Source organism: Talaromyces marneffei, chromosome 1 (assembly GCF_009556855.1).
Source record: "Talaromyces marneffei chromosome 1, complete sequence".
NCBI lineage: Eukaryota > Fungi > Ascomycota > Eurotiomycetes > Eurotiales > Trichocomaceae > Talaromyces > Talaromyces marneffei.
Genome location: NC_072348.1, coordinates 1,868,235 through 1,889,355, shown reverse-complemented (window position 1 = coordinate 1,889,355; position 21,121 = coordinate 1,868,235). Strand labels below are relative to the sequence as shown.

The 21,121-nt window shown below is 46.2% G+C and overlaps 8 protein-coding genes across 8 annotated transcripts; 4 read left to right on the top strand and 4 right to left on the bottom strand.

Moving 5' to 3' along the window:
- Positions 1–779: 779 nt before the first annotated feature.
- Positions 780–3,521, bottom strand: EYB26_000703 (uncharacterized protein; the record flags this gene model as incomplete). The annotated part of the gene is made up of 2 exons (XM_054260019.1): positions 780–2,647; positions 2,699–3,521. 2 exons carry the CDS (start codon positions 3,519–3,521, stop codon positions 780–782), a joined length of 2,691 nt encoding a protein of 896 aa, XP_054115994.1.
- A 1,242-nt stretch (positions 3,522–4,763) lies between these two features.
- Positions 4,764–5,465, top strand: EYB26_000702 (uncharacterized protein; the record flags this gene model as incomplete). Its single annotated transcript, XM_054260018.1, has 1 exon — positions 4,764–5,465. One exon carries the CDS (start codon positions 4,764–4,766, stop codon positions 5,463–5,465), a length of 702 nt encoding a protein of 233 aa, XP_054115993.1.
- Positions 5,466–6,675: 1,210 nt separating this feature from the next.
- On the top strand, positions 6,676–7,989 carry EYB26_000701 (uncharacterized protein; the record flags this gene model as incomplete). The annotated part of the gene is made up of 1 exon (XM_054260017.1): positions 6,676–7,989. One exon carries the CDS (start codon positions 6,676–6,678, stop codon positions 7,987–7,989), a length of 1,314 nt encoding a protein of 437 aa, XP_054115992.1.
- Positions 7,990–8,972: 983 nt separating this feature from the next.
- Positions 8,973–11,885, bottom strand: EYB26_000700 (uncharacterized protein; the record flags this gene model as incomplete). Its single annotated transcript, XM_054260016.1, has 6 exons — positions 8,973–9,146; positions 9,197–10,761; positions 10,808–10,933; positions 11,306–11,614; positions 11,670–11,808; positions 11,865–11,885. The coding sequence occupies 6 exons, from the start codon at positions 11,883–11,885 to the stop codon at positions 8,973–8,975; spliced, it is 2,334 nt and encodes a 777-aa protein (XP_054115991.1).
- Positions 11,886–12,688: 803 nt separating this feature from the next.
- EYB26_000699 (uncharacterized protein) lies at positions 12,689–14,855 on the top strand (the record flags this gene model as incomplete). Its single annotated transcript, XM_054260015.1, has 8 exons — positions 12,689–12,722; positions 12,786–12,814; positions 12,881–12,940; positions 12,991–13,133; positions 13,191–13,239; positions 13,288–13,391; positions 13,447–13,908; positions 13,988–14,855. 8 exons carry the CDS (start codon positions 12,689–12,691, stop codon positions 14,853–14,855), a joined length of 1,749 nt encoding a protein of 582 aa, XP_054115990.1.
- A 634-nt stretch (positions 14,856–15,489) lies between these two features.
- Positions 15,490–17,388, top strand: EYB26_000698 (uncharacterized protein; the record flags this gene model as incomplete). Its single annotated transcript, XM_054260014.1, has 2 exons — positions 15,490–16,048; positions 16,103–17,388. 2 exons carry the CDS (start codon positions 15,490–15,492, stop codon positions 17,386–17,388), a joined length of 1,845 nt encoding a protein of 614 aa, XP_054115989.1.
- Positions 17,389–17,684: 296 nt separating this feature from the next.
- EYB26_000697 (uncharacterized protein) lies at positions 17,685–18,840 on the bottom strand (the record flags this gene model as incomplete). Its single annotated transcript, XM_054260013.1, has 3 exons — positions 17,685–18,432; positions 18,489–18,726; positions 18,810–18,840. The coding sequence occupies 3 exons, from the start codon at positions 18,838–18,840 to the stop codon at positions 17,685–17,687; spliced, it is 1,017 nt and encodes a 338-aa protein (XP_054115988.1).
- Positions 18,841–19,868: 1,028 nt separating this feature from the next.
- Positions 19,869–20,924, bottom strand: EYB26_000696 (uncharacterized protein; the record flags this gene model as incomplete). The annotated part of the gene is made up of 3 exons (XM_054260012.1): positions 19,869–19,939; positions 20,002–20,434; positions 20,499–20,924. 3 exons carry the CDS (start codon positions 20,922–20,924, stop codon positions 19,869–19,871), a joined length of 930 nt encoding a protein of 309 aa, XP_054115987.1.
- Between the last annotated feature and the right edge of the window lie 197 nt (positions 20,925–21,121).

Below are 21,121 nucleotides of genomic sequence, written 5' to 3'. Positions count from 1 at the left end.
TCAAGAATTGAACAACTCCGTTTCGTGAGATCCCTGAGCCCTTCGAGGTGACACTTGGCGAATGTACCCAGTGGCATCTGAAACGGGTGAGCACGACTAGCTTTAGGGGGAATATTCTGAAAGCGCGCACGACATTGCGTTGGAAAATTGCCTGGATTTGAAACAAATCTTTAGTGATAACAACGCCGAGTTTTTCACAAACAGGGGGTGAAGATTGGTGTCGCCCGCAGGTTCGTTGACGACATCCCCTTGTGGCTTGAGGATCGTGAGAACAGCAACGATACTGACGAGACTTAGAACGTTATACTGTACAGCGCCTTGCAATTGTGGCTTTACATGGATCGCAACTCTTCGACTCTTTCCCAGCGCCACTCCTGCAGCCTAATCTATCCTTGGTTTTGACTGGTAGGTATTGGAGTAACTTACGATGCGTATGGGACGTACGAGTACCACCATTTTGATAAGCTAGGCATGGTTTTATTCATAAAGAAATTTATTTGTCATATGCATTGCATAAAAAGCTGTTGCTTCGTGATGCTACAGTATATGACCTGAAAGAGCCTTCCTTCATTTGATGCTGACGAACTTGTTTAAGTGGTGTGGACTGGAATATTACCATTTCGTATTTCATTCTTGTGCTTAAACAATACTGCTTGAAATTCCTCTTTATACTCGAATATATAGTATAACACGCACGTACTAGATAAATGTTGAAACTACTCTTACAACTTAATCCACCTTTTCTCTAGCCGAATGGTGAAGGATAAGGCGATACGAAATCAATCCACGTCTTGTAGGTTTTGGCCTTCTGGCGCGGGTGAGGGTGTTCTGGCCGCAATGATGAGAGGATGATTTTTAAGGAATAATGTAGCAGCTGATCTTCTTTGAGGATAAGATAAATTGATGTGTCCTTTACAGGATGATAAGGTAGTTACCACAGCTGCTGAAGATCCTGCTGAAACTTCCCGCCGAGTCTGCGGAGTTTTCTCCCCAGTGAGCGGTATTTGATGTGTTAATGCGTTATACTCATCCATGTAATCATTAAGAGCACGACAGGATGATATGGAATGCGGGTGATTAGGACCTAATATTTTGTTGCGCAGGTCAGTGCATTCTTTCATTAGAGAGACGGCATTATGTAGTTTTCCCTGACATTGCCACGTATAGGCAAGGTTATGCATGCTGGTCAGAGTGTCAGGATGCTCATCTCCCAGCACTGTCTTTCTTATCTCCATGACTTGCATAAAAAGCTTCTCGGCTTCATTCCACTGACCCTGATTCCAGTAGGTTGATGCCAGGTTTAAGATGCTGGTCAGAGTATCAGGATGCTCATCTCCCAGCACTGTCTTTCTTATCTCCATGACTTGCACAAAAAGCTTCTCAGCTTCATTGTATCTTCCATCTGCATAGAGGCAATTCCCAACCTTCCAGACCAGATCAATAAACCTTTCGTTCTTATCCTGAAACTCATCTTCTCCCATCAAAGCAAGGCTATGTGGAAGATATTCTCGCCACTGCTTTCGATTGGTATGATCATTTTCTGGAAATGTTTCATCTAAATGACCTGCAGTTTTGAATACTTGTGAGCCAAACTGTCCATTCTTTCTTAACCAGTTCCGAGTCGTGAGATGTACTAGTCGATGAAGGCTTAGAAAGTTACCATCAGCCTGCTTGCTAATGAATGAATAAGCATTAAGAAGGCCGATTGCTTTTATCCGCTCATTGTCAGATGCACGCTGAGGCAGAAGAGACTGGGGAATGTCGCGAGGGTTGACGCAGGCCATGAATGATAGATAATCAGCGGCTAATGTATTCAAGCGCTGAATCTGTTGGAATGATATCCACCATGTTGTGGCTATAGGATTGTGGATGGCTTCATATCGGCCATCATCCTCAAAGTCTTCACTTAACAGCTCTATAACATGTGATTCCTGTTCCTCCAGAAGTGCTACATACGTAGAGAGGCCGATTTCATTTTCATTAATATATGCCGCCGCCTGAGTGATTGCCAGGGGGAGAAGGGCGAGCTGGTTAAGAAGGATCACAGCAGCACCGGGTTCAACAGACTGATCACTATGAACCAATGATTTTTCCAGCATCTTTAACCCGGTCTCTTCATCTAGTTCAGAGGCTGTTATCACATAAGGAGAGGCCAGTCTCACAGCCAACGTTCGGTTGCGCGTGGTGAAGAGAATACAGCCTTGCGGACTTCGAGGGAGAGATTTCTTGAGTGCTGAAGCAGTTTCAGTGTCTTTCATCCACATGTCCTGATCATCAGCATTGTCAAAAATTAGAAGCCACTTTCCAGCACTTTCTTGGCTGAGATAAGCCATGACGCGCTCCTTAGCCTCTGCTGGCTTCACTTCTTGTATTCCTACGGTCTGTGCGATGCACATGTAGGCTTGTTCAACACTCTCCTGGCTGGTGCATGGAATCCAGAATATAGACCAACTGGAGTCCCTCTCTCGTATGCGGTGAGCCAATTCAAGTGCAATTTGGGTCTTTCCAATTCCACCAAGCCCACAAATGGCGATTTTGGATGGTCCATTATGTGATGAGATCAGTCCGTCAATTTTGGCGATTTCTTTTTCTCGGCCCACGAATCGCGAGTTCTTCTGGAAGGGAACCATCCAATGATATTGCCTCTCTACGCACAATTCTTAGTGAGATAGAACTTGATTATGAATTTCCAACTAACCTGTTCTAGCGACAGGCCCCCAATATTCCAAGAATGTTTTGGCAGCAGATGCCCCAGTTGCTGCAGCATATGCTTGCCATGCCTTGTTTTTGTGACTGTCCGCGTAGTCACAAACGCCCTTGATGATAATGCATGGCACATTATCCCACGCTCCTGCTCCTTCCATTTCAAAACCGATCACACGCTCTGTCTTTACAACATGATCACGATGCTCTCCGGATTTCATCACCGTGTCAGCGGATGCGATTGTCCCAATATGAATTGCTGCTTTTATTATACCTGTGTGATGTCGCTGGCGACGGATTTGTTTCTCATTGCAGCCCAGACTATTGCACATTGCCGCCAATGCTTCTTCGCAAATCCCATCTGGTGAGGCGCCATCGAAGCAAAGGCATTTGGAAGAAGAGCCTGGCCCATAGTGCTTATGCTGATAGGATGCTTCAAAGAGAACGTCATTAATAATGGCCGGTCGGCACCATTTTGTCTCTGATTGCTGCATCGTGTGCAGATACTGTAACATCTGGTCTTGGAACTCTCTACGAGCCCGACTCGCCTTCAGGCCTGCAAGGAGTGCCCGGATTTCTCGATTTGGTCTTCCAAGCGTGTCTTTGACATCAGTCTTTCGCTGAAAGCCGCCCGGGTATTGTCTGCCAAAATTATATTCAATCACCGAATCACTTATGATGACATCACCCAAAAAAATTTCTTCCTCGCTAGATGGATATGGAGCTCCTCCGCAGATACCAACCATCAGCGCAACCTGGATTCTGGTGTAGCTAACTTGGAGGCTTGAAGCCACACCGGCCGCACTTCCTTTGCCCATTCCTGGCATGTAGCATAGAACGACATTATGCTTCCCAATCCTTCCATTTATGTATGCATTGTCATCTCCAGGTTATTTCTCGTAGATCCGGCCCAGCCTGTCGTAGGTTTCGTCGAAAAGTTCTTCAACAGCGTCCGCCTCCAGAGTCAGCGCGCAGATAATCGCAATCGCGAAGTCATCCCGGCTGGTTGGGCGCATTCTGAGTTGACGTCGCCAGTTCAACGCGAGCGAATGTAATAGTTCCAAGGTAAATGAGGGGTCAGTCTGGTGTGCCCTCAAGATGGGTGGCCAGCAGGTTGTTGTAACGGAGGTAGATCATGGCACAAATTTTTGGATTATCATGAGCTCGAATTAAGAATCTTCCAGCCTTGTCATTTGATTTTCACCAGCCACATGTCCGCATTCGCCGCTAAGAAGAGGGTACCTAGTCAATGAGGCTGACGGCCAGCCTGTGATACAGAAACAGATAATTTTGATTGCTGCTCTGTACCTACTAGTATGTATTGTTTGTTGCTTAGATAGAGAACCGCCCTTCACAGGTAAATATATTCCTTGATTTATTCCGTGCCAGCTACTACATCACATAAGATACAAGCGAACCTGTAGTTAGTTAGTTAGGCCTTCGAGGCTTGCTTTCAACATGGCAACTATGTTAGCACCAATATTGAGTCCGACCACAAGATATCGAAATTGTGGAATCGATGGGTACGTACCCTTCCCAACCAAATGGATCCACCTAGTGCTGAGGGAGTGTATATATATTGAGTCTTCTGGTGAGGCACTGGCTCAGTTTCAAGAGCGAAGGCTTTCAAGTCAGCAAGAAAACGAGTAGTCAGAGATATACGCAAGAAAGAAGCAACTGAAGATGTTGTTTCTTGGGGTCTCACTCCGTGATTGGTATTAGAACCCTAACCCTATGTCAGATATGTAAGCTCATTACAGACGCTAATTGGTCGCTGATCTTTGCGCCCTGTGTTTACGTTAGTGAGTCACCTGTGGCTCTAGTTAACTAGTTAACTAACTTAACTAACTAGTTAATAATTTCGTGGGAACCATAAGTTATATATACTTCAGCTGAGGAATTCCTCTATTATTCCTAACAGTCCCATGTGAATTTGTCTGAAGTGTAGTGATTGCATACGCAAACTCCAAGGTCCCTGTTCAGATATTTAGGGCTGCAGGGGAAATTCAAGCACATTATTGCATTTGCCTTCCAATCTCTAAACTTTGCTTCTTCCGACGATGATGGTCTCCACTGATTTTTCTCCGCTGTTGAGCACGGAAAAGTTGAGTCTAGTGCCAATCAATCTCAACGATTCTGCTCAACATGCCGAGTTCAAACAACAACGAGTCGTCTGCGGCTGGGATTACTCGGATGAGGCTCTGCAAATGTTCATCGAAAATCAGGAGAAGAGGCTCAAATCCCTGTTCTGGATTATGATCCAGCAGAAAGTGCAGGCCAATGGCAAACAAGAGAATGCCGGCAATGCCGTGTCACCATCGCCTACTTTATTTACTATCCGAGCAGGCCATATATCTCTTGACTCTTATACCGAGCCTGCGGATCCTGAGATTGCTCTTGAAGATAGGTCAATTATGACTGTTCAAACATTCTTCATCCTGCCTGAATATCGAACTGGGGGAGTGGGACGGGCGGCAATGGATCTAGTCGAGGTGCTAGTAATGCAGGAACCATATGGAAGTCCTCACTGCCATACACTTGCCTTGACTACTGTTAGTAAGAAGCATATAGAAATCGATACCCCTGGATGGAGAGGTATTTGGAAAAAATGTGGCTTGGATGTGCCTCCATTTAGCAACGAAATCTGGTATGAAAAGCTGGGTTATGTCTATTGGAAGGAAGAGCCAAGATACAGCGCCGTGGGGCTCGATGGCTCACCTTTACACATCATTGCTTCTTTTATGCGCAAGAAACTTCGATGACGATGGAGAATGAGATCGACTCTATGTTTCTATGGTACAGATTGGTGATTCAGGAGGCTCTGGGGTTCCTGGCATATATATCTAAGAAAATTATTACCAGTGTCTCGGTTCGCAAGAGTCATTAAATACATATGTTAGGCACCTAGTGGGTATACATAGCCCAATGATAAACATAGATAGCAAATTTCCCAATCAATAGAACGAAATCAATTGACTTACTCTGTATTTATTGAAAATTATGTTGATTTGAGTAGTTACGTATTTGACCTGTGAGCCGAGGCACGGTTTATCAGGAATCTGGCTATATCCGCTTTACCGGTATTTATTATATAGGTAGAACCCAGAGTCTCAGGGCAAGGATTCTTAGCATGCAAAGGCTGAGATAAACCAGCAACTTACGGAGTAACTCACTAGTTAAATTAATTTACGTAGTACAGTGACAACTGATGACGTACTCCGGCGGACATGGTCCCGAGGGCTCAACCGTTTAAGCTCATCAATCGTGTTTTTTTCTGTGAAGGTTCCTGAGTTCGGCAAAAATTATCAACGCCGATTTGGTATCGAAACACGTGCTTTGAAGAAATATTGCTTCTAGAAAAGAACCTCTACTCGGTACTACGTAATCTAGGTCCAACATGAGGCTGCCAAAGTTCGGCTATCAAATCAGAGTACATGTTACAGGTCTCGAGATGTGGCTAATGACAAACCTCGATTGCCGGTCTCAAACTGGAAGCCCGTAGCTTTGATTTTTATACAGATACACTGTTGGAAGTCATCAATGAGTCTTGTTGTTCGAGAAAGATCGTGATTGATGCCGATGGTTTTGATTGATGTTTCAAGCCACTTAGATGTATTCGAGGTCCTCTGTGCAGTCACTACTGCGTAGAGATTCGTATTTAGCAGATCAATACGGCCTGTGCAAATCTAAGGAACAAAGTTATGAAATGTGAAACATTTCGTGACATTTCCAAACCCGACCAGACACCAACCAATAGCTGGTATGTTGTTTACCGTGGGATTCGAATTTCGGGATATCGTTCTAGGGACAAACCAAAAGAACAAGGATGGGTGCTCCGGGTCGAGTCAAATGACTTCCGCCTCGTGAAAGACGGTATTTCGTTGGACTCAGTCTCACAACTTGCATATAAACAGAAGGCTGGCGCTGGGTTTTGAGTTGGGGCTCGTCAAAGTCAACCTGGGCTAAAAAAAAATGGTCAACTTCAAACTTTTGTCTTGTTGGCTTATTAGCCTGTCGATGCCATTGTTGGCTTTCGGCACACCGGTCGTTAGGGACTCAGTGCCTAACTATCCGGCTGATGACCCCTTCTATGAGCCTCCTAAGGGATTCGAGATTATGGCGCCGGGCAGCATTTTGCGTTATCGGCAACTGTCATCTCCCATCGCAGCGTTTAGTACGTATCAGATCAATATTACGGCAGCGTACCAGATCTTATTCCGAACGACAAACACTTTTGGAGAAGCAGTGGCGACTGTAACTACCATCTTAATACCGTCCGGCGCAGACTTGACCAAGTTGCTTTCGTACCAGGTGCCACAAGATGCGGCTAATCCTAATTGCTCACCATCTTATGCCCTTCTCCTAAAACAAGCCACAGATAAGATCCTTGGTCCCATCATATCTTTTCCACAATTAAACGCGATAAAATTTGCTCTCCAGAAGGGTTGGCCGGTTGCTATACCTGATCATCTTGGTAGAAACTCTGCGTTCTTGGCTAATCACTTCTCCGGCCAAGTGACTTTGGACAACCTCAGAGCAGCTCTGGGATCGACTAAATTCACAAACATCTCATCAAATGCGACCATCACCATATGGGGTTATTCTGGTGGCAGTTTATCCAGCGGATTTGCTGTTGAGTTGCGGAAAGCTTACGCTCCGGAGCTCAAAATTGCGGGGGCTGCTCTGGGGGGAACAGTTCCTGACCTTCTTGAAACGATATACACCACAAATAAGGGATTTTTTGCTGGACTGATCCCCCCAGGAATTCAGGGATTGGCAAATGAGTACCCCATTGCCGCCAATTTGGTTGCCAGCATTTTGCTGCCGTCCAAGGCTGAGTTGTTTAACAAAACAAAAGGCCTCTGTCTTCTGGGTAACATTATAACATATGCGAACCAGGATATATCCTCATTTTTCAGTGATCCAAACTTCTTTACCAAGTCACCAGCCTCTGTATTGCTCGACGCCAATAATATGGGTCAACGTGTGCCGGATACACCGCTGTATATCTATAAATCTATCACGGATGAGGTAAGTCCGGTTAACAACACGGACGAGCTTGTCTCAAAATTCTACTGCCCTGGTGGCGCGAGAGTACAATATGTGCGTACTAAGGGCACGACCCATGTGACTCTGGCTTCTCTTGGTACACCGCAGGCTCTCATGTGGCTGGAAGACCGTATGAATGGCAAACCGGTAGATGATGGTTGTTCGCAATCCACCGTTGTCATAAAGCAGACAGGCCAAGATGCCCTCAGGGGGTGGCGATATAATATGGGCTTATAGTTCAAAGGCACTATCAGGCAATATTGAAGCTCTAATATTGTACATGTATAGATAGTTACACATTTTGAACATAATCGAAATAGATCAGATATGTCAATAGCTGCTTAGTAGGAGCACAGTTGTATGTATTTATTAAATATTATTTATTTTTGAGGAGAAACTTGTTTCGCAGATTATGGAAGTTTGACGTCACAACATCGCCGTTCTCAGGATTAGGGTAGGGCTAAAGTCTGGGCATCTCTAAACAAAACATCAACTCATACTTGGTTAAACGAACAATATAGCTGCTACAGTAGTTGAGAGGTTGTTTGAATCATTTCATACTTTTGCTAAGTGGAAAGTCCAATTCGAAATATGCATTAGGTGCTGTGCATCAAAGGCAAAGCATCACGTGCTGCGTAGAACCCTATCTTTGAAGATTCTTAGATCTGTCAACTGATCTTTTATGTGACGGTCAGGGTAAGTTTTTTGTAGAGCGATCTCAGGAATTTGATTAGCCTTGAGGGTCTTATTGATATAAAGTATCACTTTAAAATGCATATATGTAACATGCACCATGCCAGTGACTTCATAACGTTGATGTAAAAAGGTGCCATAGCCCTAGGACCTCAGATGATGGTCAACAACAAGCCATAAGAATCATACGGATACTGGATGATATTGCTTCAAATCGTAATCAATCAGCATCAATATACTCATTTCTATGAACATTTCCAAAATGGTAAAATACTCGCACGAAAATCGTTAGCTGCCCAGCAGCAGAAATATGTACAAGACTAATCAAAAAGCAAAAAAGCAAAACGAAGCGAAGACGACGTGACATCTTACATAAGTTGTAGTGCGTAAGCGCAACATGTCGTATAGAAAAATCAGAAGCGAACCAACAAAATAGTAACTCCAAACACCGATGCAATTGAGGAAAAGCCATGCCATTCCAACAGGCACTTGTGGTATCATATCATGAAAACGTTGTCAGCCGCTGCTTAATTCTGTATCTTTGAGACACGTTTTGCCGTCCCAATGTGTGTATTATGTACTTTTGTTGCAAATTTGAGACTCGTCAAGGTCTCCCCAAGATGTGCCTGCAGAGGACTGACCATGACAAACATCAGTGTCTTCGAGTTGCCACCCAACGAGAATTGTAACAGATATGTGAGCTAGAAATGAGTTAGCGTAATGAAGACACACAAATAGGATCAGAACAAACCTTGCTGTTTCTGTATGGAATGTGTCCACCTTCCTTGCCAGAGCCCAATGCACCAATAACATCTCCCAGGCAGCTCAAACTTCGGTTAATATTCTGTGTCTCCTTCAGACGATCACCCGTTGCACCGCTGTGACTAAGTCGTTCACTACCAGCGAGATCAACCAGGTTGAGGGTTCCCTCGCACCGTTCTCCTGTTACTTTGTTGTGGCCTATTAGCCGCAGAATAAATACGGAATGTGATCTCGAAGATCTCTCGTTTGCTTTTGTTGCTGCGACGGAGCGATTCGCAGCAGCTCGCTTGAGGATCGACTCGACCATCTCAGGAGAATCGAGTGTAACTGTATTAATATCCGTGATCGTGGTTTTGCACCTCTGCATGTCATGACGGATTTCATGTTTCTTCTTATCCAAATCGTCGGCCTTTCCAAGGAGATCATTCAAGTTTTCATTGTAGACTTCGACAAAATTTCCTTCCATGGTGTAGGTCCATCCCTTCTCTTCCAAGCTTTTTGCGGTATCGTAGATCTGGTGGACTGCGCGTGGAATCATGCCATCCGCAGACGACATCGTGTGTGTCTTTCCACTGCCAGTCTGTCCATAGCAGAAGATACACACGTTATAGCCGTCAAGAGCGCTTTGAACCAATTGGCTGATTTCTTCAAACACGTCGGCATTCTGATTACTAGGGCCAAAGACACGATCAAAGGAAAAGGCGTTCTGTTTCCGAGAAATAGTTCCAAGACTGCTTCTCTCTTCGGGACCCATCACTGCGATTTCCTTGCAATCCTCTGCATCGTCGGGGAATTCGATTTGAGCGATATCAGACTCCGGCTCGAAATTGAGAGGTGGACGAACGCGACAGAAGACGCGAATGTTTCCCTTCAACTCCTGCACCTGATTGTGTAGTTTGCGTCTAAGTGTCTCTTCCTTACGTAGCTTCTCTTTCGCTTCATTGGTCTCAGCAAGAGCGTCTTCTAACTGTTTCTGAAGGCGCTCAAACGCTTGAGATTGTTCTTGACTGCCTGATTCCAGAAATTCAATCCTTGCTTTCAGAGCGCGAATTGAGGATTCCAGAGTCAAAGTGTTGCTACCAGAGGTATCCAAGTGGCCACGAAGTTCTCGATTTTTTGATTTCTCGGCCTCGATATCGTCATGTGCGGCACGCAAATCACGCTCGAGAGCTTCAATCTGCCTATCTTTGTTCGCCACTTCCAAATGAACTTTTTGTGTATCGAGCGCGTTCTGTGAGGTTACTTGGCTGATTTCTCGTTGGTAGGTACTGCGTTCGCTGTCGAGGTCCCTGTCATGGCGCCGTCGTAGATCCTCAATTTCGTTTTGATGCTGAGAGATCAAATGTTGTAATTGCTTTTGACCTTCCTCGCGAACGGTGTCGATTTCGATGCGCAAACGTTGCTCGTGCTCGTCCGCGGCAATCTCGCGTTCAGTTTCCGCGATTTTGAGCGCCTCCTCAGCGGTTGAAAGTTTACTCTTCATTGATTCCATCTCAATACGAAGCGTACAATTGTTGGTCAAAAGCTCGTCGCGATTCTTTTCGAGTTCCTCCACTGGAAACTGTCAGACATGATCTAATGCCATCATCATTATACGTACCTCGTGATTTGTATAAATTGATCGCATCCTTCATAACATCGCTGTTCTGACCGACTTGAGATATTTTGCTGAAGAATGTGTCCGCGAAATTTTCGAGTTCCTGTAGCCTAGTGTCATGTTCCCAGGCTTTTAATTGAGAAGACTTGGTTAGAAACGGTACTATAACAGATGGTGCTTTTTGAGGAGACTTGGGCTTGCGACAGGATGGAGAGTGTATCAATTGGGATTTAGATTTTGCCTGGCGTAGGGGTATTCTTGTGTTTCCAGAGCCTACGGGGGTCTTGCGGGCTTTGTTTGCAAGTGTCACTTGTTCTTCCTTGGGTTCTATCAAAGGCAGCTTGCTCATAAGGGTACCTATCGAGAGATCTCTGCGTTGGGGAGGCGGGCCATCGGGAGTGTGAGATGGGCTAGGAGATGGGGCCCATTGCATTGTGCAGTTCATGTACTTATCGTATGATCCAGGGGTAACTTGATAAGACTTGGAGGAATTGTGCCTACCCTTTCTTTTGCCTAGCACGCTGCTCGGTGATTCCTCCTCATGGGTATCGAGTGAGGTGTATGGTCGCGCGATGGAGGATGCGCCCGGTCTCCGCTGTGTCATAGATGTCTGAGGTCTCGAAGCCGCGGCTCGACAGCCCGATCCGACAGTCTGAGAAAATGAAGAGGCCGACGTGGTTCTAGACTGGGTCGTCCGGGTAGAGACCGACGAGGAAAATGAGTTCGTTCTGGCGTGAGTACGTGGGGGGCCATTGGGTATTCTGGAGGTAGATGCGGACGGTTGATGGAGATTGCTCGCCGTGGCCCCTTCTGTGACGAGTTAGACACCAGGCACAATAAATAAGAAGACAACATTGAAACACACTCGCAATGCCTGAGGGCTTGATTCCAGAAGTAGCAAACCCAGGGGCTTTCAAACCAGATCGCGAGTTTGTTTTCGCTGAATTCATTTCAGCCAATCCAGCTTGCGGTATTCGCGACTTGCTAATTGGTCGTGATTCCATCTACAATGTGTATCACTTGTTAGTCGTTGCCATTGAACCAAGAATATCGATCGTACGTTGACTGAATTCTCATCCATGAGTGTTCTGGGCGGAGCAAAACAATGCGGGGAGCAAGAATGGGCGCTTGGTGACGACAGGAGAATCGAAACACCAAGCTACAACAACATCACACGAGAAGACCAGATGGCGGTGGTGTATTTGGTTGTGCGCAAATTTGTGCTAGTCCTTTGCCCTCCGTAGCAGGGTAGCTGTCAATGTTTGTTGTATCCGTCGCTGGACGTGATGGGCAAGGCAATGAACACGGTCCGAGAGTCGCTGAAATGATCAAATTGAGCGAGATCAACAAACCCGGTGGGTTAAGCTAGGGAAGGCGGTTACCCAGAGAACGAAGTAAACAAACTGACAGCCTTAGTCAGCACCCGTTCGGGCAAGCAGCTTGAGCCTTGCTGCCTGGGCGCCTAAGGCCAGCAGAGGGGCATGTTTGAGCCGTTTGGCTAGTCCTCTTTGAGAAGCCCTGAGTTCGTCGCCCACGTGATGTATTGCTGGTCTCCTTATAAACGAACTATGAGTATGTTCAATTAAAACTGACAGTATACAATATAAAACAATAACTCAATGTCTATACCAACAGAAATCATCATCAACTAGTAGGCGCATCCGTAGTGTTCCTAAAGCTCGTCGCTGCGCGGCAACTACGTAGATGGTGGGCTTAGACCCCTGGACTCTGGCACCAGCCAACTTATCTGCCAGCGAAGGCTGAGACTCTCCAAGCTTGCTCCTTTGTACACTCAATCTCCCTAACCTCATTTGCGTCTCAAGGTCCTGGTGACCACTGTCTTCATTTCTGTTCGTCAATTTGTCCGTTATTGTTTCCACCATCATGTCTGGTCGTTTCGTCCGTTCGTCGAAGTATCGTAAGTACTATCACTGCTGCCCCCGTTCCCTTGTGCACGAGCTAACGTTCCTCCCCTGAGTAGGACACGTTTTTGGCCAACCCACAAGACGAGTACGCCTAGATTCGACAAACTAATTGCACGGATATATTGAACGATCACTCATCTTCTGCGAATAGGAACAATGCTATGATAACTTGCGAGTGTCCCGCAATGCTTGGGATACCAACCTGCTCAAAGTGCGACACCGAAGGCTGCCCTATTATCCGATGTTGCTAACGCGTGTCAGGTCAATCCGCAATACCTGGCAGTGAACTGGGAAGCCGGTGGTGGCGGCGCCTTCGCAGTCATCCCCCTCGAAGAACGAGGAAAGCTCCCCGAGAAGATTCCATTGTTCCGAGGACACACGGCTGCTGTGCTTGACACCGATTGGTAGGCCCTACAAAAGCAAACATCTGATGATCATCGCAAAGCTGACGGAACCCTTAGGAATCCATTCAATGACTCGTTGATTGCCTCCGGTGCTGATGATGGCAAGGTAAACTATGTCTCTCCATCATTTACTGTTCATCTACTAAGATTATAGGTCTTCCTCTGGCGTGTGCCCGACAACTTCACCGTTCGCCCCGACGTTGATGCCGACCAGGTTCAAGATATCTCCCCTGTTGGGAAACTCAGCGGACACCCCAAGTCAGCAGCTGCGAGTCATTTCAATTGCATGCATCATGGCTGACAACCGGTACAGGAAAGTCGGACACGTCTTATTCAACCCTGCCGCCGAGAACGTACTTGCGACAGCATCGGGAGATTACACAATCAAAATCTGGGATATTGAAGCAGGTGCCGCCAAATATACGTTGAAAATAGGCGATATCGTGCAATCTCAGTCTTGGAGCGCCAATGGATCACTTCTCGTGACAACATCCCGTGACAAGAAATTGAGACTTTGGGATGTTCGTCAAGAGCGCCCTGCGCAGGAAACGGCAGGCCACTCTGGAGCTAAAAACAGTCGAGCTGTGTGGATGGGTGAACATGACCGCATTGTCACCACCGGTTTCTCGAAGATGAGTGATCGTCAGCTTGCTCTCTGGGACACTCGCGCGGTGCGTGAACCCATTAGTGGATTCAAGACTCTGGACTCTATTTCCGGTGTTTGTGTTCCCTTCTGGGATGAGGGTACTCAATGTCTATATTTGGCTGGTAAAGGGTGGGTTTATGATCTGTTCCTCTTCACTTCAAATCCATGCTGCTTTGATGAGTAGCTCGTCCGGGACTAACTATTTTAGTGATGGCAACATTCGCTACTTCGAGTACGAAAACGATAAATTTGAGGTCCTCTCCGAGTACAAATCAAGCGATCCTCAACGAGGTCTTGCTTTCATGCCCAAGCGTGGTGTCAACATTCATCAGAACGAAGTGGTCCGAATTTACAAGTCTGTGGCCGACAGCTATATTGAGCCGATATCTTTCATCGTGCCTCGTCGGTCTGAAAACTTCCAAGACGATATTTACCCTCCTACCACTGGTATTACGCCTGCTATGAGCTCCTCCGAATGGCAAGCAGGAAAGGAGGCTATCCCACCCAAGATCTCCATGGAGGGTATTTATGACGGTACTGGACTCAAGGAGGTGAACCCAACTCAATCTAAGCCAACATCTACCATCACCGCCGATGCGCCAAAGCCGGCTGAGGCCGCTAAGCCTGCAGCTGCTGAACCTGTCCGCGCTGAGCCAACTCCAGTCACAGTCCGACCCGCCCCCTCAATGAAAGATCAGGGTGCCTCGATGGCCGCAATGGTCGACAAATTTGCTGACAACGATGATGAGAAGGAAGACGAGATCGACGATGCATCCAGCTTTGAAGAAGTCACCAAGCCAGTGGAGAGGGCGGCTGCCGCGCCCGTAGTCACGAAGTCAACACCATCTCCAATCAAAGAAAAAGAAGCCACCACCCCTGTAGCTTCTACACCAACCATCGAAACACCCAAGATTCCCTCCCAGAACCTTAGTTCTACCTCGAACTCTGTGTCCGATGACATTGCCGAGATCAAGGCATTGATTGCTCAGCAGACCAAGACCATCGCATCCCAAGCCGAACAGATGCAAAATCTCGCTGCCGAGATTGAATCACTCAAAGCCAAACTCAATAATTAGATGCGGCTAAGATACTTTTGTCGAATCTGTCATTGTGTGTTTGGGGAGCTGTACAGGAAGCAGAAAACCCTTTCACAAAATCGCAGATAGGGGGTTACTTTTCAATTGTTTCTGGATTAACCTGATTCTGTTCTTTTCTCGTTTGGTGTCTGTGTAAAGTCGAAGCAAGCGTTCTTCTTGGGTGCTGAAAAAGGAAAATATATGTATCACGTCTATCAATATCAATATCAACATACATGAATTTACAAATATGAATAAACATGGAAGAAGTAAGAAACCCCACAACTAGTTGAGGTACCAGTTGATACAAGTCTACTTGTCAAAATTGTTCAAGACAGAATAACCCTTGAGGAGGCAGTGCACTCGATTTTTCACGTGCTTGACTGGGAAGAAGTCGCAACCCATCGACGTGGTTGGCTGCTTCGCCACTAGTAGGTTGCGCAGATCAGGTGAACTTCAGCAAGAATCAATCTTCACGAGGCTCTCTCTCTTTTCGTTTCAATTGTGTAACTGTCTACCCGATGACTCACGAATCGTCTATGCAGGAACATGAATAAACATATTGATACGATTTCATCGATTTGAAGTTTGCGAGTTCAAGCTTGTCCGTGATTGTATGTGAACAACGTCCGAAATGGAAACCGGGCCAATTCCACGCACGCCGCCACCACCTTATCAAACCCTGCCTCCAACTCCAATACCACAGAGTCAATCCCCAATCCATGGGCCAGAAACAGCGAATGCGCCTGCACAGTCCACGTTAAATGCGGTTCTTCCGCCTGCTACAACATATGGTAATGGTATTCCGACTCATACCCACCATATCCATCCACACTATCATGCAAGTTTGATAAATCTACCCTTCCGACCTGTACACCACTGTACACATCCTGTTCCATATCAACACCCAGTGATGCCTGTGTATTATGCACACCATGTCGAAGCTCAGCCACCAGCGGCGGCAATTACACGACCACAGCAACGCCCGTGGCGGTCATATCTGCAGGTTGGTTCAATTGCGGCTACCTTGAATGACGCAGGGAATCTCGCAGTTGAAGTATATGATTCTATAGCAAGTCCCAGATCAACTAGGGAGCAGTATGGAGGGGCGCTCGATGCTGTGGCTATGAGGTTGGATAATGTTCTTACTTCGATGGATGATGGGACATATCAAGTCAATTCAACGGATTTGGGTAAGTAGCTCTCGAGATAATGACATTAAATCATTGATCTAACGTACAATATAGCGATGGCCGAGAATCAGGTTTTTGACAACGCAGATGCTACTACATCATCTGTGACTCTGACAGATCCGCCTACTTCATCAGAGAAGAATCGTAACTATTCGAGGCAGAGAGACCACAGACGACGACCCTCGTCCTCAACAAACAATGTCAATGCAGCGACTATTACATGCATACCAGGAACATTAACCAACCCCTTCTCCAAGGTCTACCACTACGCCAACGCTTACACCTCCTCTGCACTTCCTCCATTGAAACTCTACTTTGCTACCTGGCCCCTGATCTGTCTTGCATCAACTTACTCCCGACGAGCTTACGAGAAACCAGCAAGCAAAGAACGTCAAAACTTCATCTCGGGAGACTGGAGACGTGGTACAAAGACTGTTGTGTTGAAATCAATCCCTCTTGATGAGAAGAATACAATCGTCCTAGCCATTCGAGGGACGCAAAACTTTCAAGACTGGGCTGTCAATATCCGGACTGAGCCTACTGCGCCTACTAATTTCCTTGATGACGAAGGAAACTTGTGTCATGCGGGTTTTCTAAGTGTTGCTAGAAAGATGATTAAACCCGTTGCCGCGCAACTGCGAGATTTACTTCAAGAAAACCCTCGACGAGCGACATGTTCCCTGATTCTCACAGGTCATAGCGCCGGCGGAGCAGTAGCAGCGCTTCTGTACTGCCACATGTTATCGCAAACGGTAACAAGCGAATTGACCGAACTGCAGGACCTGTTCAAAAGGGTTCACTGCATAACTTTCGGCGCACCCCCTATTTCATTACTACCCTTGCAGAAACCAACCGGGAAGACACGGTATGAAAAGAACCTCTTTTACGGATTTGTGAATGAGGGCGATCCGGTCGCTAGAGCAGACAAGACCTACGTCAAGAGTCTGTTAGAACTTTATGCGCGACCGCATCCTACGTCGTCACTGAAGCTGCCTTCTTGCTCCAACGATAGTAAGGTCACGATTACTGGAGGCAAAGGCAAACCAGCATGGAATGTCCCTGAAGCGACTCTCTCGTTGGCAGGACGTATTATCGTCCTTCGAACAAGGAAACATTCTTCTTCCTCTCGTGGATCGAAGCATCAAGATAATCAACGGAAAGATAGCCAAAGAAAAAGAACAACTTCTTCTTCGGATATCTCAATTGAAGCCGTGACTGCTTCCGATGCAGAGCTCAGAGGGTTGATTTTCGGTGATCCGTTGATGCATACGATGGACTTGTATGCCCAACGGATTGAGCACTTGGCTACTAGGGCTGTTGTTGGGTCGAGTGCTGTGTAGGATTGATTGATTTAGGCTGCAGTATACTATACCCCTTTGGTTTGCAGTTGAACGTGGAGTTATGTGAGCTTGTTTTTGGGTTATGCATAATGCTTTAATGATTTGGCTTATAGATTGGCTTCCTGTGATGCTGTCAACCTCTATTGCCCTGGGAACAAGGCAGGACCTTTTCCCAAGTAATAATGACCAATACAGAAGAAGAACATTTGAAGAAAAATATTTTCATAATACATATCTAATAAAAAAAATATCTATCTATAATGCTTTCAAAGCCTTGCTTCACTGAACGTAAGCGGTCATCGGTGTTGCTTATTCCTCGTCCAGATATCCACAAAATCTTGCTTCTCCTTTACCCCTAGCCCAACCCTTTTAACCCTGCCCAAACGAGCCAATGACTCGCCAACGTAGTCTAGCACAGCGATTTCGCTCTTCGTCAACTCAGAGTCGTCGTTCGAGCCAGCGTATTCCTCGAAGAAGGAGGTGGGTTCATCGTCCTCAAAGAAATCCGTGCCTGTGCTTTGGGCTTGTGACGACGGTGACAAATTGTTAGATGAAGTCGTAACATATTCGGCAACGCGCACACGGATAAAATGTGTCGGTTTACTGAGCAAATTCCAGAGGAATGTGATGTATGTGCCAGGTACCGGTGTAGTTACATCCGCCTCGGTATAGCGCAGGCTGACCGGGTAGATCTTGGTGCGCGGTGGTACGGATACGAGAGACCTGCTGAGGGGAAGGATACCCCGGCCATTTGTCGTTGTACATTCAGCGAATACGACGATGGGTCGAGATTGAGCCTTCTCGAGAAGCTCGGAAAGCTCGACAAGCTGTGTGTCTGACGGTGGGTTGACTAGAGGGTACGAGAACGATCGCAGAATGGCCTGTAGGAGTGATAGGCGCTCGACTTTGCGCGTGTTGGGATACGATGCGGTAAAGATGGGGTCAAAGACGGCAGCGAGATAGACTGGGTCGATGGGAGAGGTGAAGGAAGAGGCGATGATGCATTTGGATATGGGAAGGCGGGCTCGTTGGCTGGCAAGGCGTCTATACAAATCACATTAGTGCTGAATTATACAGCTTCGCGAAAGATCGAAACGAACCCTCTCTTCACGCCATCAACCTGGAGATCAATCCACCAGAGACTAGGAACACCAAGTATACACCATAACGACGCCTTCTTTCCTAGCAAACCGATCGGGAGCCATTGTAGGACGGCGAAGTAGCTCAGACACACGAATATGAGTAGTGGGAGGCGAAAGCAGAATAGAAATATGTGAAGTGGCAGAGCATAGCCCGATCGTGGCGTGGGGATGGGGAGGAAGGGTGCAATGCCGGAGCCTGAAATATGACGTTGCTTGTTAGATTTTCGGCCTCTCTCATGAAGCTATAATCTGTTCACTTCAACCAAATACAATACATACCTCGATCTCGAAATTGAGAGAACTTTTCCATTGGTATGTTAATAGGAATGGACTTCTTAACCCGCTGTTAGCTGGCCACGGTCAAAGAGCCGCTATCCAGGCATGTGAGAGGTTGTCGTCAGAGAGAAATAATTTCGGTCGAGAATGTGATTCCACCTCAGCCGCCACGTGACCTCAGCCGCGGCTTTCTGCCGAAAACGAATAAGTAGCCCTAACCCTAGTTCACTAATGGAAAAATTACTGCGCTAGCACTAACTCAGCAAAAGGTCTTGCATTGGATCCATCGCCTGCTATCTAGACTAGTTGATTCTTTTTATATATGAAATCCTCGCAATTTTGATCTCCTATCTTGCACTCAGATGTCTCTGATTCCGTGTAGAAATGTCGTTTTCTAGCACTCCATTTCCTATCCAAATTGTCCTTTGGCTATCCCGATTGGTACTAGCGCCATTCTGTCCAACAGCCCGTTAGGGTTCTATACATCGGATGCCGTACAAATGGCAGGAGAATGTTGAAGTGGGTTGAGACTGTTACTTTATTTAATCGAGTAGCCATTCCTGGGCTGTTGTTATCATGTACAGTTGAAGTTTATAGATCAGTCGGAACAAACCTAGTCGACATTAAGCTAAATGTAGCGAATCTGTCTGTTCCTGCGCAATATCCGTATCCGGATAGTACGTTGATCCGGAGGATATCCTCAGCGAGCATCGGATTATATATCAATATGCCTAGGTAGTCTGCATATGATCTGGGAATAGCTTCATATTTATCCTCCGTTTATATGCCTCATCATGCTGTTAGATACACTGCCTATTTGGGACCGAACCTTCTGGTCTATATATGCCTTACGTTCGCCCATTACTTAGCTCTGGAAATCAGTTGTCAATTTGAAGTTATTTTACCTCTTGATCAAATTCATCATTGTAGGTTCGTTGGACTAGCCTTACAGCAAGCCTAGCTGCGTTCTAGGACCCTGTAGAACCAACAGTATCATTTAAATAACAACTGCAAGACGTTAAATTAAATAGTAGATTAAAACACCCATAAGCTGATCGAGAATTAGACTGAAACTTTTCGGAAAAAGTTGACAATATCATCGATCAGTTGATCGCGATTTGTGATTTGTAGAGCTGTAATCCATATCATCAGTCAACGCGGTTCACTGAAGGCTACCTGTGTTTGGTCTACTCACCATGCGACGCTCTCTCGTATACTTTCACTTGCGCTCGCGGAACAATTTCCCCAATCACTTTCGAGCTCGCTTCATACGGCATTCCTGGGTCAAATTGCCCGTGGAGACACAACACCGCGGGCTGATCGCCTTCGAGGCTTGCAAGTTTCTCCAACAGGGGCCTGAAATCGTAAGTCGTGATTATCTTGACGCATTGTTCAACGCCAATCGCATCAGCCTCGCCGACAATATATTCGTAGCGCTGTCGTACCGAGGGAGGTAGCTGAGTAGCCTCGTCGTGTACGAGAGCAGCAGGAAGTGCGGTTCTTGTGTATTCTGCTCTTGAGTTTCTGAATCCAGCAACAATATCGTCCCATAGTTCCTGTGGTGCCATCAAGGGGTTTTGCTCCGATTGAATTGGATGTGGCATTGAAGGGCAAACCCACACAAAGCCCTTAGGGTACGATTATTCTTAGATATTTGATAACGGTAACAGACATACAAGTTGAAAGACCTACTTTGCAGCGTTTTCGGACATAAGTGCTTCGTGACCAAGTCAGAAGAGTCTCGCCGGTGCCCATACTTGAGCCAACCAGAACGAATGACTTTAGTTTTAGAAGAGATGAAATTAGGTGGATGGTGTCGTCGGCAAAGACATCGTAGTCGATATCCTTCAAATTAGCCATACAAGGCCCATTCCACTCACTTTTGCCAAAACCTCTGCGGTCTGTGGCAATGCATCGGAATCTGTAAGTCTCACAGAGCTGTACGATAACCTCCTCGTACGCAAGTGAAGAATACGGCCAACCATGAATAAAAACTAATGTCCGATCATCGTTTTCTTGGTACTGTGGGTTCGCATGAAACGTGGTAGCTCGAGAACTTGGTTTATAGTCACGGTAAAAAAGTTCTGCGCCGTCGAAAGGACTGGAGAAGAAAGGCATGTTGTTCGGAATTGCGTTGGAAATCTGTGTTCAATGGTAATAGGCAGGCTAGGGTCTGGTATTCGGAGTCCGAGTATGCTTGATTGTGAATCTTGATCTGATTTTGATGAAGGAGATTCAAGCGGTGCTGCCATCCTTTTTATAGAAATCTTAGGAACATAAAAAAAATCCAGCCAAAGTTCGTAATGGATTCTCTT